The sequence below is a fragment of the Macrosteles quadrilineatus genome, unplaced genomic scaffold, assembly GCF_028750875.1.
Source record: "Macrosteles quadrilineatus isolate MER2022 unplaced genomic scaffold, UCM_ALF_1.0 Scaffold_9__3_contigs__length_116548681, whole genome shotgun sequence".
NCBI classification, from domain to species: Eukaryota; Metazoa; Arthropoda; class Insecta; order Hemiptera; family Cicadellidae; genus Macrosteles; species Macrosteles quadrilineatus.
In genome coordinates, this window is record NW_026542602.1 from 22,991,022 (window position 1) to 23,005,388 (window position 14,367).

The following is a 14,367-nucleotide window of genomic DNA, read 5'->3' on the forward strand; positions in this document are numbered from 1 at the left end:
AGCTTCAGTGGGTGATTGTAATAGAGGTTTACGGATTATGCTCAACTCGCTTTTCCAATGTGTCTTCTCACCGCTATGTGCTGCAATCGCTGGACCATACAGCCAATAGACCAATTGCCCATTTCTTGGGTTCGTAGGCCTATACAATTACTCATAACCAAATTTCGACGACGATCCTTGATACCGGTACTTTTACCTAGAATACATGGCCTACTTAGGAAATAAAAATTAAAAATGTAAAACATGTTTATAGTAATGTTAAATGACTGGATGCCTCAATGTGCTATAACCTAATCTGAGATTTTATCATTGCAAACAGTAAACCTCACCTAGTTTAGTCATGTAATTACAATGTGCCTTTATGATAAGATAAAAAGCTCAAGTATTCAGATGTAATTACCAGTCAGTAACCAATAAACTGGGTGCAGACAATAGTTTACAACATTCACTAAAATGCATTGAAAAATAATTAAAACAAATTATTTTAAAAAATCATAATGTAGCCTGACATAAGCCTAGCTTGTGAAAATCTACTAGGCCTATTACATAATCTATAATATTAAAACGAAACAGTGTTTTTTATTTCACGATTCTGAATCAACCACTCGACGGATTTTCATGATTTTTGTGTTGAAAGAAAGATAATTTTGAGAACTAGGGAATGTCGAAGCCATAATTTTAGTTTAGGGCCCCAGTTTTCTAGAAATTAAGTTTTAATTTTTAAAAGGTCTAGCAGCTGACGCTAAGATTCTAAACTAAATTTTGGCATAAAATAATTTGCTTAACATAATAGCTGTAAACATTCAGCTTTTGTGTCATAAATTCAGCATTTGGATAAAAATGTAAAGACATACTTAGGGTTGACTTATTTATACTATGTGTAATGCTAATCACTGATACGTTCAATTCTTCTGTAGAGGATGACAGATTAATTAAATATACATAAAAAAATACTAGGATGTTCAAATTATTTTTTAAAGCAATCTTTGTAATCTTCGATTTGTTTTAGAGCAATATAATTTGTTTTAACTAACAGCTGGTTAAATATAAACTATGGAACTTTGAGGTTATTTTATTTACTCTTATTTTGTCATTGATTATAGGAAATAAGTAAGATTAGTAGAGATAATTATACCACAGTTTTAACCTAAATTAATTAGGTAAACCAAAGTACAAATCGAGGCTCTGTACACGAGTCTTAATAAAAAAGGATAAATGCAAATTATCTTACTGCTACACTTTTCAAGGAAAGATTAGAAAAATAACAGTGTTTACATGTTTTAATTCTTCATGGTAGCTTTTTGTTTACAATTAATGTTTGTCTGCTTTAACTATGTTTGGATTAGGCCCGGAAATATTGATGTCATAAAAAGAAGATCAAGAATAATCAGGAATCACAATTTTAAATTACCACCACAACCTCAGCCGGGTTTTATACAAAGACTAGCTGTAACCCGCGGGCTTTGCCCCGTTTAACTTCTTAATTTTCAAGATGATCTCGTTCGCATGGCTCAATCACGTCCTGGTTGAAGTTCGTTCGCTACGCTCACTCACCTTTAGGTTGGAGCTCGTTCGCTACGCTCACTCACCTTTAGGTTGAAGCTCGTTCGCTGCGCTCACTTGCCTTCAGGTTAGCTCGTTCGCTACGCTCACTTGCCTTCACGTTAGCTCGTTCGCTACGCTAAATCGCCTCCAGGTTGAAGTTCGTTCGCTACGCTCACTCACCTTTTGGTTGCAAATTAGCTGTTGTCATAAATGTAAAAGAAATAATAGTGCTGCACCCTGTTGGTAATCCTTGTAACTTTAATGCTATTGAACATCATAGAACAGAACCAACTTGTTTAATTGAAACAGCTGTTAAGATTCATTAATTCCATTTCTCATAAGGTTACCATGGGAAACTCCAGAGCCACTGGGGCGGAGCCGATTGGACGGATCGCGAAATTGATGGTGTATAAACCTATTCCATGACATTCTACACGTATGTACCAAGTTTCGTGGCAATCGGTCCAGCGGTGTCTGAGTTTATCACTGCCAAACAAATATACAAACATCCTCTTTTATACTTATAGATAAACAGATGGATGACATAGATTGAACACAACGTCAACATTGGCCTAGGATACTGCAATTAGACAAACCATCCTTTTATGAAATCGTGTTCAGTTGTGGTTACGTTTGGGGGCGCCTATATCAGCGCCCCCAAACATGAAAATATCACTTTTATTTCAACTATAATATATTGTAGTTAAATTAACTACTATGGGAAATTACGATGTACATTTATTCAATGAGGGTGGGTAATTATCAAGGATAGAACTGATAACGGTATGGATAATAAACATTGACAATTACGTCATTAGCTTTACTAGCGTGTTTACTTTTTATATTCCTGCTACATGTGACCAGTTCTTTTAGCGAATTTTCCTATAGGGAAGTAGCTATTACCGTAGGTCTCATGGTAAGACTTAGGCCCGGGACCGATTTACTTTTTCATTTTGATGTCCCCAGAGGCCAAAAACACTATTCGTTCAAATTTTTATATATGTATATATATATATATATGTGTCCGTGAACACGATAACTTTAGTAATTTTTATCCGATTTTGATGAAATTTGGTTTGAAGGTGTAAGGCGAGATAAACTTGAATGAGTTGGCGATCCAACATGATCGGACCATGAGAACCGGGGTTTATGGGGGGTTTTATGGGGTAAAAATTTGTTTTTCTCAGTTTTGAGCCTCAAAACACAAAATTTCCCAATTTTTCTATAAACCTTCTTAAAGAGCTTAAAAAAACAAACAATTCAGTATATCAAAGTGTTTTTGTACGGTTATTGGTTACGGAGAAAACTAAAAAAATGGTAAATTTAAAATTCCCATATTATCCTTTTGGAGAATATTGTAAAATGTTGTAGTTTGCTTGTTTATGGATATATTTTGATCAAACTTGGCAAATTTATTTTTTTTATAGTAAGCTATCAATATTTTACTAAAAACACACTTTATTAGTTTCCTTGTAGCAGCAAACCTAGGTACTTGTTAAACCTAAAGTTATTTAAATAGATCAATTGAAAATCAATTCAGTCAAATGGAAATTCGCGTAGACGGCAGGTTTGCTGCGGCGAGGGTATTTTTCAAATGAATGTTATTTGAACCAAACAGCTGTTTCAAAACAAACTGTTGTTGTTTTTACTTTTCTTTGTTTACGCTTATTTATTTAGTAATTAATGCAGTGAAATTGATATAAAGGATAGGTGTGACGATTAGTTTTGATGTTAGGACACCAAAGTTAAATTATGTGTACTGTGAATTTGATTGGATATTATTGTTTTATTTTAAGTCGTTTCTATTCATACCTACTGGAAATTGTGTATAGTAGTTGTATTGTGGTGATAATAATTATGGAAGAGGCAGGTATGCTATGGAAGGTGGTATCATTGACTAGGTCTATACACTTCTCAATTGACTATTACTCTCTCTACTGTAGGCTACTTATAATCAGTGTGCGTCTGTGCGAATCGGCTGTAAATCTCACTTCAACGCTTTTCACATAGTAAAAATTGCAGAATTTCTGTTTTATTGTAAAATTATCGGATTTAAAATGCATATCGTTTAGGCCTATGATGGAATATAAAAACATATTTGGTCACACAACATTTGTGTACAAGATGATTTTTCACATTAAAACTGCAAGAAAATTTGTCTTTATATGTGTAAACTAGCTGATCTGAATTGTACACGGTTTTAACTGACTACTGAATTCCCGTACGTAGGACGGGCTAACACCTCGTCTTACTAATATTATAAATGTGAAAGTTTGTGTGTTTGTTTGTTTGAAGTTCAATCACGCATAAACCACTGGACAGATTGGGCTTAAATTTGGCATGATGATAGCTCACATTCCTGATTAACATAGGCATATTCTTATCTTAAAAATCCTTTCGGGCTCCGCCCCTGTGGCTCTGTAGTTCCCCATGTTAACCTTATATTAAATAAAGGGAATTAAATAATTTTGTCAGCTGTTTCAACTAAACAAGTTGGTTCTATATGATATACAAAAGCATTAAAAAGTTATAATTTATACCAACAGGGTGCAGCACTATAATTTTTTTTCCATTTATGTAAACAGCTAATTTGAACTAAGCAGAAACAAAAAACTGTGATACACAATGAGAACATTCAAAGCAGGATTTTTTACAGTTATGATGTTTTAAATGTCATGAATAATTTGTGATTTTTTGCGAATTTTTTATAATTTATTTTTACTGTTTAGGTGAAGTGGTAGAACATTATGGCTATGGTAGATGTGTAATACCATAGTATACCGTCAATTTAAAGAAGCAAATTTTATCAAACTTTTTCCCCCCACATTGCAAACGCAAAGCTTGAGTATAACTGCAATAAGCATTTTAATATGCCAACCCCGTACGAAGGACGGGTACTCTGCTAGTTTACTATATTCTAAATGCTAATAACATGAGTGTCAAAAAAAAAGTATTACATCCCAATTAGGTAGCACAACACAAATATAATAATGATTAATAAGACTACCATACCAATAATGATTAGTCATACCAATAATGACAAATAGGCCCTATAATAACAGATATACACGATGATACGATAATTTAAAATTACTTTTTGCCACTGCTTTCATCAAGATTCCAGCCAGAGCTTAATACCTTCCTGACATTATTGTACAGGAATGCCAGAGAGAGAAAGAGCGATATGACATTCCCCTTACTGACGCGACAGTTCACTTAGAAACTAAACTGGCATATCAAATAAACTTTACCTCATATGACCATGATATGTTTACTCAGGTATACTAATAAAACATTAAATAATTATTTTATTATTTAAAATGTCTAAATTGGATTTAATTATAAGTTTCCTTAAATTACAGTTAAAAAGAGATATGAAACACAGAGCTAAAAGTTATAACTTAAATATGATTAATAGGAATATCTTAAAAACTATATTTTCAACAGGATTTTGTCCCTAGGCTATAGCTTTAAAATAAGGAACAAAAACTTTAGTGAAAACTGTAAACTACCCAGCCACTTTGACATAAACATCATCTTCCAAGATCATGGCATCATTATCTTGAATTCCCTCATAAACACCAAGACAACATCTTTGTATCCCGCAATAGTGGTAGATTTTTTTACATCCCACACAATCACGGAGATATTGTCATTGTAACCTGTGATCATGGCAAAATTATTGCATTGCATAGCAACCGATTTTTCCATCGATTCTCGATTACTTTTTTTTTAGACCACAAAGTTGTGAACCTATGGGCTTGAAAAATGGACCCATACCTTTCAGAAGGTAATTAGGTATGTATTTAAAGCAGGGTGAGGTTTGATGTTTAGAGAGGGACAGCCTGGACCCAGGGCAAAACTGCATACTTCAAGAACAAAAGGCCTTTAAGATAAATTTCCCAGAAAAATATTCGTTTTTCCTAAATGCATGAACCTTAAAGCAGAATTCCTTGTTCGACCAAAAGTGTGCATGCACTTTGCATTGATCTAATTAATTTAAAGTGTTTTTGTAAAAAAATGTGTCCATGTCAATGTGTGTTTTGTATTTAATTTTAAATGTTTTGATGACAAATCGTAGAACAGGATAACCCTGAAGATGTGGCATTCACAAAAAAAAAAGTTTTATAGCCAGACATCTAAGGATATTGTAAGGTAGCTGTTGAATATTTTTTTTCTTTTTCATAGACCTTTTCTTTTCCCCTTGACCTGTATTTATCATATGTGTATATTTATCATATGTTATTATTTTAATCTGTTTACTTTTTCAATATATTAGCGAATTTCCCATAAGGGAATAAGCTATTACCGTAGGTCTCGTTGTAAGACTTGGACCCGGGACCGATTTACTTTTTCATTTTGATGTCCCTAGAAGCCAAAAACACCATCCGTTCAAATGCATATATATTTAAATATTTATTGTTGTAAACTTGTCCACTTATGAGGAGTACTAAGTAATTAATAAATAATGTATAAAATAACATGAGTACCCTTTTTCCTCCTTTTTTTATTTAATAAAATTACACAACATGTTTCATCTATAATGACATCTTCAAGTATTAACCTAATTCCAAAAAAAATATGTTATGAATATATAGGCTACAGCTGTTAATTTTGTTAGCATGTGAAATGTTTAGTTGTTGTTGGTTTTTTAATATATTTAATAATACTGCAGTACTCTCTGATAATATATTTAACAAAGTGTTATGACACTAGCGCTCAAGTGTCACCAACATGAACTAAGTTAGACATGGAAAAAACTTTAGATTTTAGAATGGAATGAGAAGTCTACCATTGTTGGTTAGTGTATGTTTAATGGTAGTTGTTAGGCTTTAGAATTATGCCTACGTAAAAATCCTTGGCAAATATTTGATATATCAACAATGCGATATTCTGTAATTTTTAGATGTCTACTTACAGTATTTTTCACGCTGAATCCAAAAATGCAATCAGTTTTTGTCGGAGAGATTCATAAGTGGCCGTAAAACGAAGGTTAAAATTACGAACCTATGGTTCATTGAGCTATACTTATGGTATTTAATATGGCGTGGTCTGGATGGGTCCGTATGTGGACTGTGGACTGAGTGAGTAGGAGAGCAAACATCTGTTTATGCTAGACTTAGGCTAATGCGGAATGAAATCAATTCGTTTTGAAACCAAATAATCAGTTCTTATTTAGGCATGTGAGGAAGGTAGGTCGGGTTTTATGCGGATTCGTGACTGTATTAAGTGTTTTGAAGTGAGGTTAGATTAGGTACCTTAAGTTAAAGGATAGGTTATAATGAACCGGCTCATTAGGCCTAATTTATGCTACTTCCAGACTGTTTTTGCACAATGAAATAACGATATCAAAAATGCGCAGCGTACACTATTTAGTAGACTTACAAAGGTAAATAAAACTTAAAACAGCCGTAATAACTACGTTAATATTTGTGAGCGCGGAAAAGTTTTTGCACCGTTATTTTCAGCTAAAAATCTAGTTTCTGGTTATAAACCTATATAGGTTCCCATGGTCACGTTCATCGCAATAATTACCTAAATTTAAGTTCCCTAAGATTAACTATGTTAAAGTAAATTAGGCTAGACAAATGAAGGCTAAATAAGAGAGGCGGCAGTCCCATGTAGGCTAAGTTAACATTGTATGGTTACATAACAACAATAGATATTATAACATACTGTGAGTAAAAAATCCGTACATCCTAAGTTAAAGGAACTTGTTTAGACAGTTTGGATAGAATTGACAGAATGACAGGTCAACTTAAATGGGATCAAGGCTGATCTCCAATGATAAGTTAATAAGATCTCTACAGTAGAGAATTAGATTTGTTTGTTTATAAGATTGAAATCCACCATCATATACATGTTGGCTTACATAATACAAACAAAATTGAATTCATTTACCGTGAAAGGAATTCCTTCTACACTTCCAACAGCAAAGCAGCGATCGCCAGCGTTGCAAGCTCCACTTAGAATTTGGTGACAGTTCATAGCGAAATATTAATTAACTTTCAAACGCACTAAACTAAGAACACTGAACAGTACGTACTACTATACACACACTCCGTATCATTATAAACAACTCTCAGAATACACTGTAGACTAAATATCACACGTAAAATAACCATCCTGATAAGGAGGCCATATTCTTCAGCCTCAACTCAGCTCAGTCAGTCAACTCAACCTCAACCTCTGCTACCTGCTAGTCTGCTGCTAGCAGCGAAGCAGCCAGTCAGCCAGTGCTAGTACTGCGTCTCATTTTCCTCTACCAGAAATTGATGAGAACCTTTTCTGTGAAGGAGTGGGGGATTGTTGGAGAGCCCCTCACGTCGATTTAAGAAAATCTTTAAATTAATTTGAGAATTTTTTAGTTATAAAATTAATTTTTTGATTATAAAAATATTTTGTATTATAAATTAATTTAACTGTAATGTCCTACCTAACCCACCAAACTTGCTTATATTTATAATATAAAAAAGATATAAGATAAAAATCGAATGAATGTTTACTTATAATTTTTAATTACAAAATTTATTTTGAAAGTTTGTATTATTAAAGCTGTCATAACCTAACCGAACCAACCAAACTTGCTGATAATATAAAAATATATACAAAGAAAAAAATTGAATGAAGGTTTACTAATTTGAAAAAATAGGTAGTTCTATCCATAAATAAAATTATAAATTCGCATTCTAAGCAAAATCATGGAAAAAAGTTAGTGTCACCGGCGGGATTCAAACTGGAGACCTCCAGATTACCAGTCCGAGATGCTATCCACTACGCCAAGAACACTGATGGAATCGTCATAATGGTCATACGGTTTTGGTGTTCCCTCAAGAGTCAAGAAAAGAGTGACGTCGACCGTCGACATGTCAAGCCCCCCACTAAAGAGGTTCTCATCAGTTCTTGGAAGAGGAAAACGAAGCGCTATACTAGTTAGTAAAGCCTGTGTCACACTACACTACTTTACTAGCAGCTAGCGAAATAGCAGCTACTAAGTAGCCAATGTGACATAGGCAGTAGCAACTACTTAGAGTAGTGCGCTAGTGAAATTTTACTAGCATGGAAAGTTGAACATGTCCAACTTTCCGTGCTACTAAACTGCGCTAGTGAGTCACGTGACCAACTAGCAGCTATCAAGTAGCGACTGTCGCCCAGTGTGACAGCTTCAATAGCGGACTAGCGGCTACTTGCACCATGAGCTGTCTGCCTGATTTGTTTATACTAGTTCATTTTGAATAATTTCTGAAGTAATCATGAGTGATCCGAAGTGGGGTGGGGGAGATGTGATTAATTTTTGAACCTGTATTGAAAATATCCGTGTCTTTGGGACATAACCTCTCTTGAGCTAAACTAGTAGTAGCAGCAAGTGAATAGACGCTACCAAAATAAGTGTGACAGGAAAAGTAGCTGCTATTTCAGTAGCTGCTACTAGGTAGCTGCTAGTAAGTAGCCAAGTGTGACACAGGCTTAAGTGTGGTGTTACCAACCACGCAAAACGCGAGCCTTTCAAGACCGGAAAATGCCGCGCTTCTGCGCATGCGCTAGTAACTGGTGGCGTAGCAGCAGCTATTTCAGAAAGTCACGGTCACTAACCACTAACTAGCGTCGTTGTCGTAATATTTATCTTGACTGCACTGCAACTGCAACTAGTTCCTCATAATTATTATTCATATAGTTTATTATTCTTTATGTTATGATCGAGTTATGTCTGAGTTGAAGTTGGGGTTAATGTTATTGATAGATTTTTATTGCTGCTGTGTTGCGGAGGTCATTTATTATCGATGATGTGCTCCTTCTTCAATGCGAAGATTCTGAGAAATACGAGTAATATGGAAGACATCAATAACACTGGAGTACTTTGTAGTTTATGTGGAAAATTTTATTTTTAGTTTATGGACGAGAAGTACAGAAGGATTCCAATTAATAAGCCAGCTATGTTCAACAAGGCAAAGCCAATAAAATAATTTGTTTTATTCACTAGCGCTTTTGAATGGAAAACTTGTTTCTGAAAGCGCTAGTGAATAAAATAAATTATTATGTATTAGCGTTGTTGAACATTTACATTTTGTTATACATTTCATATTTCATTGTAAGCAAGATGCCAATAATTCTCAAAAAGCTTAGACCATTAAAAATGAAATGAGAATTGGGATCTTCTCTTTTGGAAAACATGTTTGGGTACAATTGAAGATAGATGAATAGATGATAACGGTAACGTAGCCCACCCAAGTTACTTAAAATTTATTTTATAAAATAAAGGAGGTGCCAGAGGTTACAGTAAGTAAAGTAACACATACTTAAACATAATCTGTAAAATTCTTCATTCAGTTACAGTAATTAAATGGTTTGGAGTTAAGCGCGGGAGAACCGTTCCAGTTTCAAGTAGATTGTTGCAAGAGTTGCAGTGAAGATACTAGTGTGATTTTCTGAAACAGCTGCAGCTGCTACAAGTGCTACGAATAACGCTTACTTGCGCATGCGCAGACGCGCGGCATTTTCCGGTCTTGAAAGGCTCGCCTCAAAACCAAACCAATCGCTCGCTACAGTTGTACAGCCTGCCATCTTCTGCTATGGCTATTTATTTTATTTTTTTTTTAACTTAATTTTATTTTACAATCTGTTCAGTACTTTGAACAATTAGTAAAAGGGATAATATAAATAAGTGTCTTGACCAAGAATCTTCCCTGTGAAAGATCTTGCAAAATTAAATAGTCATGTCATAACTAAAACTATACAAATCGGTATGGGAGTTCTAGAACTTTCACAATTTTCAGTCTGTTGGGAAAATCACTATTGTCCAGCAAATTAACGGCTATATTGTTCGGGTGGGTTTCGAGTTTTTCTTGATAGTTCTTGCTAATTCTTGTTATTTCTTCAATTACTGTAGGTATTCTGAAATCTTCATGGATTGTTCGATTCGAAACAAACCACGGAGCATCAACTATTCTTCGTAGCGCCTTTGACTGAAATCTTTGAATAATTGCTAAGTTGGATTTACTTGCCGTTCCCCAAAGCTGTATCCCGTACGTCCAAATAGGTTTGATCATAACTTTGTAAAGTGTGAGTTTATTGGTCAACGAAAGCTTAGATTTTTTGCCTAGAAGCCAGTTGAGTTTACGAACCTTCAAGTCCATTTGTTGTCTTTTAAACCAAATATGTGTTTTCCAAGTTAATCGTTTATCCATATGGAATCCTAAATACTTAACGCTGTCCACTTCTGTCAACGCTATATTGTTCAAAGTAACTGGAGGGCAGTTTTCTTGTCTCAGCGTGAATGTTATATGTAAAGATTTTGTTTCATTAACTTTAGTTCTCCATTTTTTTAGCCACAGTTCGAAATCATTTAATGCAACTTGCAATTGATTTGAAGCATCTTGAGGATTTTCGTGAATGGAGAGAAATGCAGTATCATCCGCAAACGTAGCAACCGTAATATTTTGGCCCACGGGGATGTCAGAGGTATATAGTAGATATAAAACAGGTCCAAGAACACTGCCTTGGGGTACTCCAGATTGAATAGGCTTCAAGTCGGTTAAAATTTCTTGAAATTTAATCTGAAAGAATCGTTTATTTAAGTAAGATTTTAACAAACTGTAAAAAGAATGGGGGAGCAAGGATTTAAGTTTATACAGAAGTCCAGTGTGCCACACTTTATCGAATGCCTGTTGTACATCCAGAAATGCAGCAGAACAGTACTTTTTTGTTTCAAATGAATTTTTAATGATGTCTACTAGTCTGTGGGTTTGTTCAACTGTAGAGTGTCCTTTCCGGAAGCCAAACTGATGCTCAGGAATCAAATTTAAGTCTTCTATAATTGGGTTCAATCTTCTTAGGATTAGTTTTTCAAATAATTTGGATACAACAGGAAGCAAACTTATGGGTCTGTAGGACGAGACCTCATTTGGTGGTTTGCCTGGTTTTGGAATGACCACAAGTTGAGCTATCTTCAATTGAACTGGGAAATATTCTAGCCGTAATATTGCGTTAAATATGAAGGTCAGCAATAATATTCCTTTTCGTGGCAATTCTTTCAGAATCCTGCCAGTGATTAAATCGTATCCGGGACTTTTCTTTGGGTTTATTTCCTTTTGTATTACTTTTAGAACTTCGGACGGTGTACAGGGTGATATAGGCAAAGATAATTGATTAGGTGAATCCAAATATTCAAAAATATCACTCTCGTCGTTTGGTGGATTGGGAAGTAAGGGCTTGAATACTTCTGAAAAGTAATTTGAGAATATACTTGCTTTCTCCATGTTAGTTTTGGCCCAATTTCCATCATTTTTCCTGATAGGTGGAACATGTTGTACTGGGCGCTTTACGTACCTCGTGGATTTCCATAAGGAGTAATCTGTGGCTTCAGTTGGAGATAAATTGTTGGTAAAGTCGGAAAACCATTCATTCTTTAGATTTACTAAACATCGTTTTAAAGTTTGAGCTGCATGATTAAACCTATTTTTACCATACCTCTGCTATGGCTATGAGATTTTCTATTGACGATTGTTGAAGCCTGTGGTAAGCTAAAGCCAGTAGCATAGTTCCATTGACTATATACCTACAGGTATATATAGACAATGATAGTGCATTACACTATTATATTATTATCAATTCCCAATTATTTTGGTATACAGAAAATAAGGGACTATGCTTGAATTTAAATGTCAACAATGTTATTTCGTGGTTTTACCAAGTAAAAAACCACTTCATACAATATATTATAGCAAGAGTGTTGATTTTTTGCGAATTTCCCATACAGGAAATAAGCTATTGCCGTAGTAATCATGGTAAGACCTGGACCCGGGACAGATTTGCTTTTTCGTTTTGAGGTCCTGAGAGGCTAAACCACCATCCGTTCAAATTCACATATGTATTTGTATTTTTATATATATATTTATATATATATGTGTCCGTTAGCACGATAACTCAAGCAAAAATGATCCGATTTTGTTGAAATTTGGTATAAACGTGTAAACCTACCCCTATTCCTACCTACCTATTCGAACGAGTTCGCGAACACCAGCATGATCGGACTATGGGAACGGGGGTTTATGGGGGGTTTTATCGGGTAAAAATAGGTTTTTACCATTTCCCTAAAAACACAACATTTCACAATTTCTTTCCAAACCATTTTATAGAGCTTAAAAAAAATAATTTAGATTGAGGCGTATTCGTATTGTGCGCCTAATGGTTACGGAGAAAACTAAAAAAAACTGTACATTTAAAATTCCCATGTTATTCTGATGGAGAATAAGTCAACTGTTGTAGTTTGCTTATTTATGAACATATTTTGATCAAATTTGGAAAATACATTAATTTATTACTAAACTATTACAATTTAAAAAAAAACACTTTTTTACCCTCCCTTTTGCAGCAAACCTAAATACTCGTTAGACTAATTCTACTTAAATAGGGGAAAAAGTGATATTTTTATGGAGGCATTTTAGTGTAAATCCAATCAGGCTAATGGAAATTCGCTTAGTCTGCAGGTTTGCTGCGGCGGGGGTATTATTTCTGTTTTATATTTAAAATTTTTTGTAATTTTCTCCGTGATTATTAGGCGCACAACAATGCTTCAATATAGTAATTTTTTTTAGCTCTATAAAATAGTTTGGAAAGAAATTGCAAAATTTTATGTTTTTAGGGTTAAAATGGAAAACCCAATTTTTACCCCTATAAACTGTAGGCCCCTTGGTTGTCGTTGGCTCTGGGCTATTAATTAACAGTCCTGTCTAAGGAACATGTCGGCCCAGGCCTTAGTCAGTAACAAGACTACAAGATCGCGCCACTCATCCTACATTCATCTCCAGTCATCTCATTGTCCTCCAGTATCCATGAACAATATTCACCTCCCTCAAGTAACGGAAATAAAATACTTGGGCATGCACTTAGATGCAAAGCTTAATTGGAAAGCACATATCTGGACTAAAAGGCAACATCTAAATTTAAAAACAACTAAACTTAATTGGCTTCTTGGATCTAAATCAAAACTCAGTACACAAAATAAATTGTTACTGTACAAAACAGTTTTAAAACCAATTTGGACTTATGGTATTCAGCTTTGGGGATCAGCAAGTACCTCAAACATTGAAATTATTCAACGTTACCAATCAAAATTATTACGTAAAATTGTCAACGCTCCTTGGTTTGTTACCAACAGAATACTTCACAATGATCTTCAAATTCGAACAGTAAAAGAAAAAATTAAAAATATAGTGAAAAATACATTATAAAATTGGAAAATCATTCAAATCATCTTGCACTTAATTTATTGGACAATCACAACACCATTTACAGACTGAAGCGACATACGATATTGGACCTACCATTCAGATTCGGCTAAGTGTTATCAAAATTATCTTTGTTTGCTAGTGTTAACGGTGGTCAATCACTAGCTCATGTTCTTCAAGTTATTTTTGTATTACTATTTATATCATTTGCTTATTGTTCAACTTGAACAGATTGTAAATTAGATAAAGTTAAAAAAAAAATCTCCAGTCATACTTGGCTTATAATACCTCCCTATAAACCTTTGTATGGTCACTATGTTATAATTTCAAATATACTACAGATTAATTACCAGCTGATCATGATATTTATTCTGTGAAACTGTTATGTTAAGTTTCTAGTTTCTATTCCTTTGTGTTAATATATAATCTGGGGTACCTCAGGGTTCTCATCTCGGCCCACTGCTATTTAATGCCTTTATTGATGCCATGGGCCTCATTATCAAGACTGAAAAAACACCTCATGTTCGCTGATGATATGAAGGTTTTCTGCAGAATGCAGAGTCACTACCCCTCATAGATGTGCAGATCTTCAGCT

General features: G+C 34.4%; 1 protein-coding gene across 6 annotated transcripts in view; it reads right to left on the bottom strand.

Annotated features, from left to right (window-relative positions):
- Nucleotides 1-7,695, bottom strand: part of LOC129002602 (dmX-like protein 2) — a 177,984-nt gene extending 170,289 nt beyond the window's left edge. For all 6 annotated transcript variants that reach the window (XM_054430534.1, XM_054430531.1, XM_054430529.1 and 3 more), the window contains exon 1: nucleotides 7,447-7,695. In XM_054430534.1, coding sequence (XP_054286509.1) covers nucleotides 7,447-7,533 — 87 coding nt within the window. In that variant the 5' untranslated portion in view covers nucleotides 7,534-7,695. The remainder of the gene's footprint in view (nucleotides 1-7,446) is intronic.
- Between the last annotated feature and the right edge of the window lie 6,672 nt (nucleotides 7,696-14,367).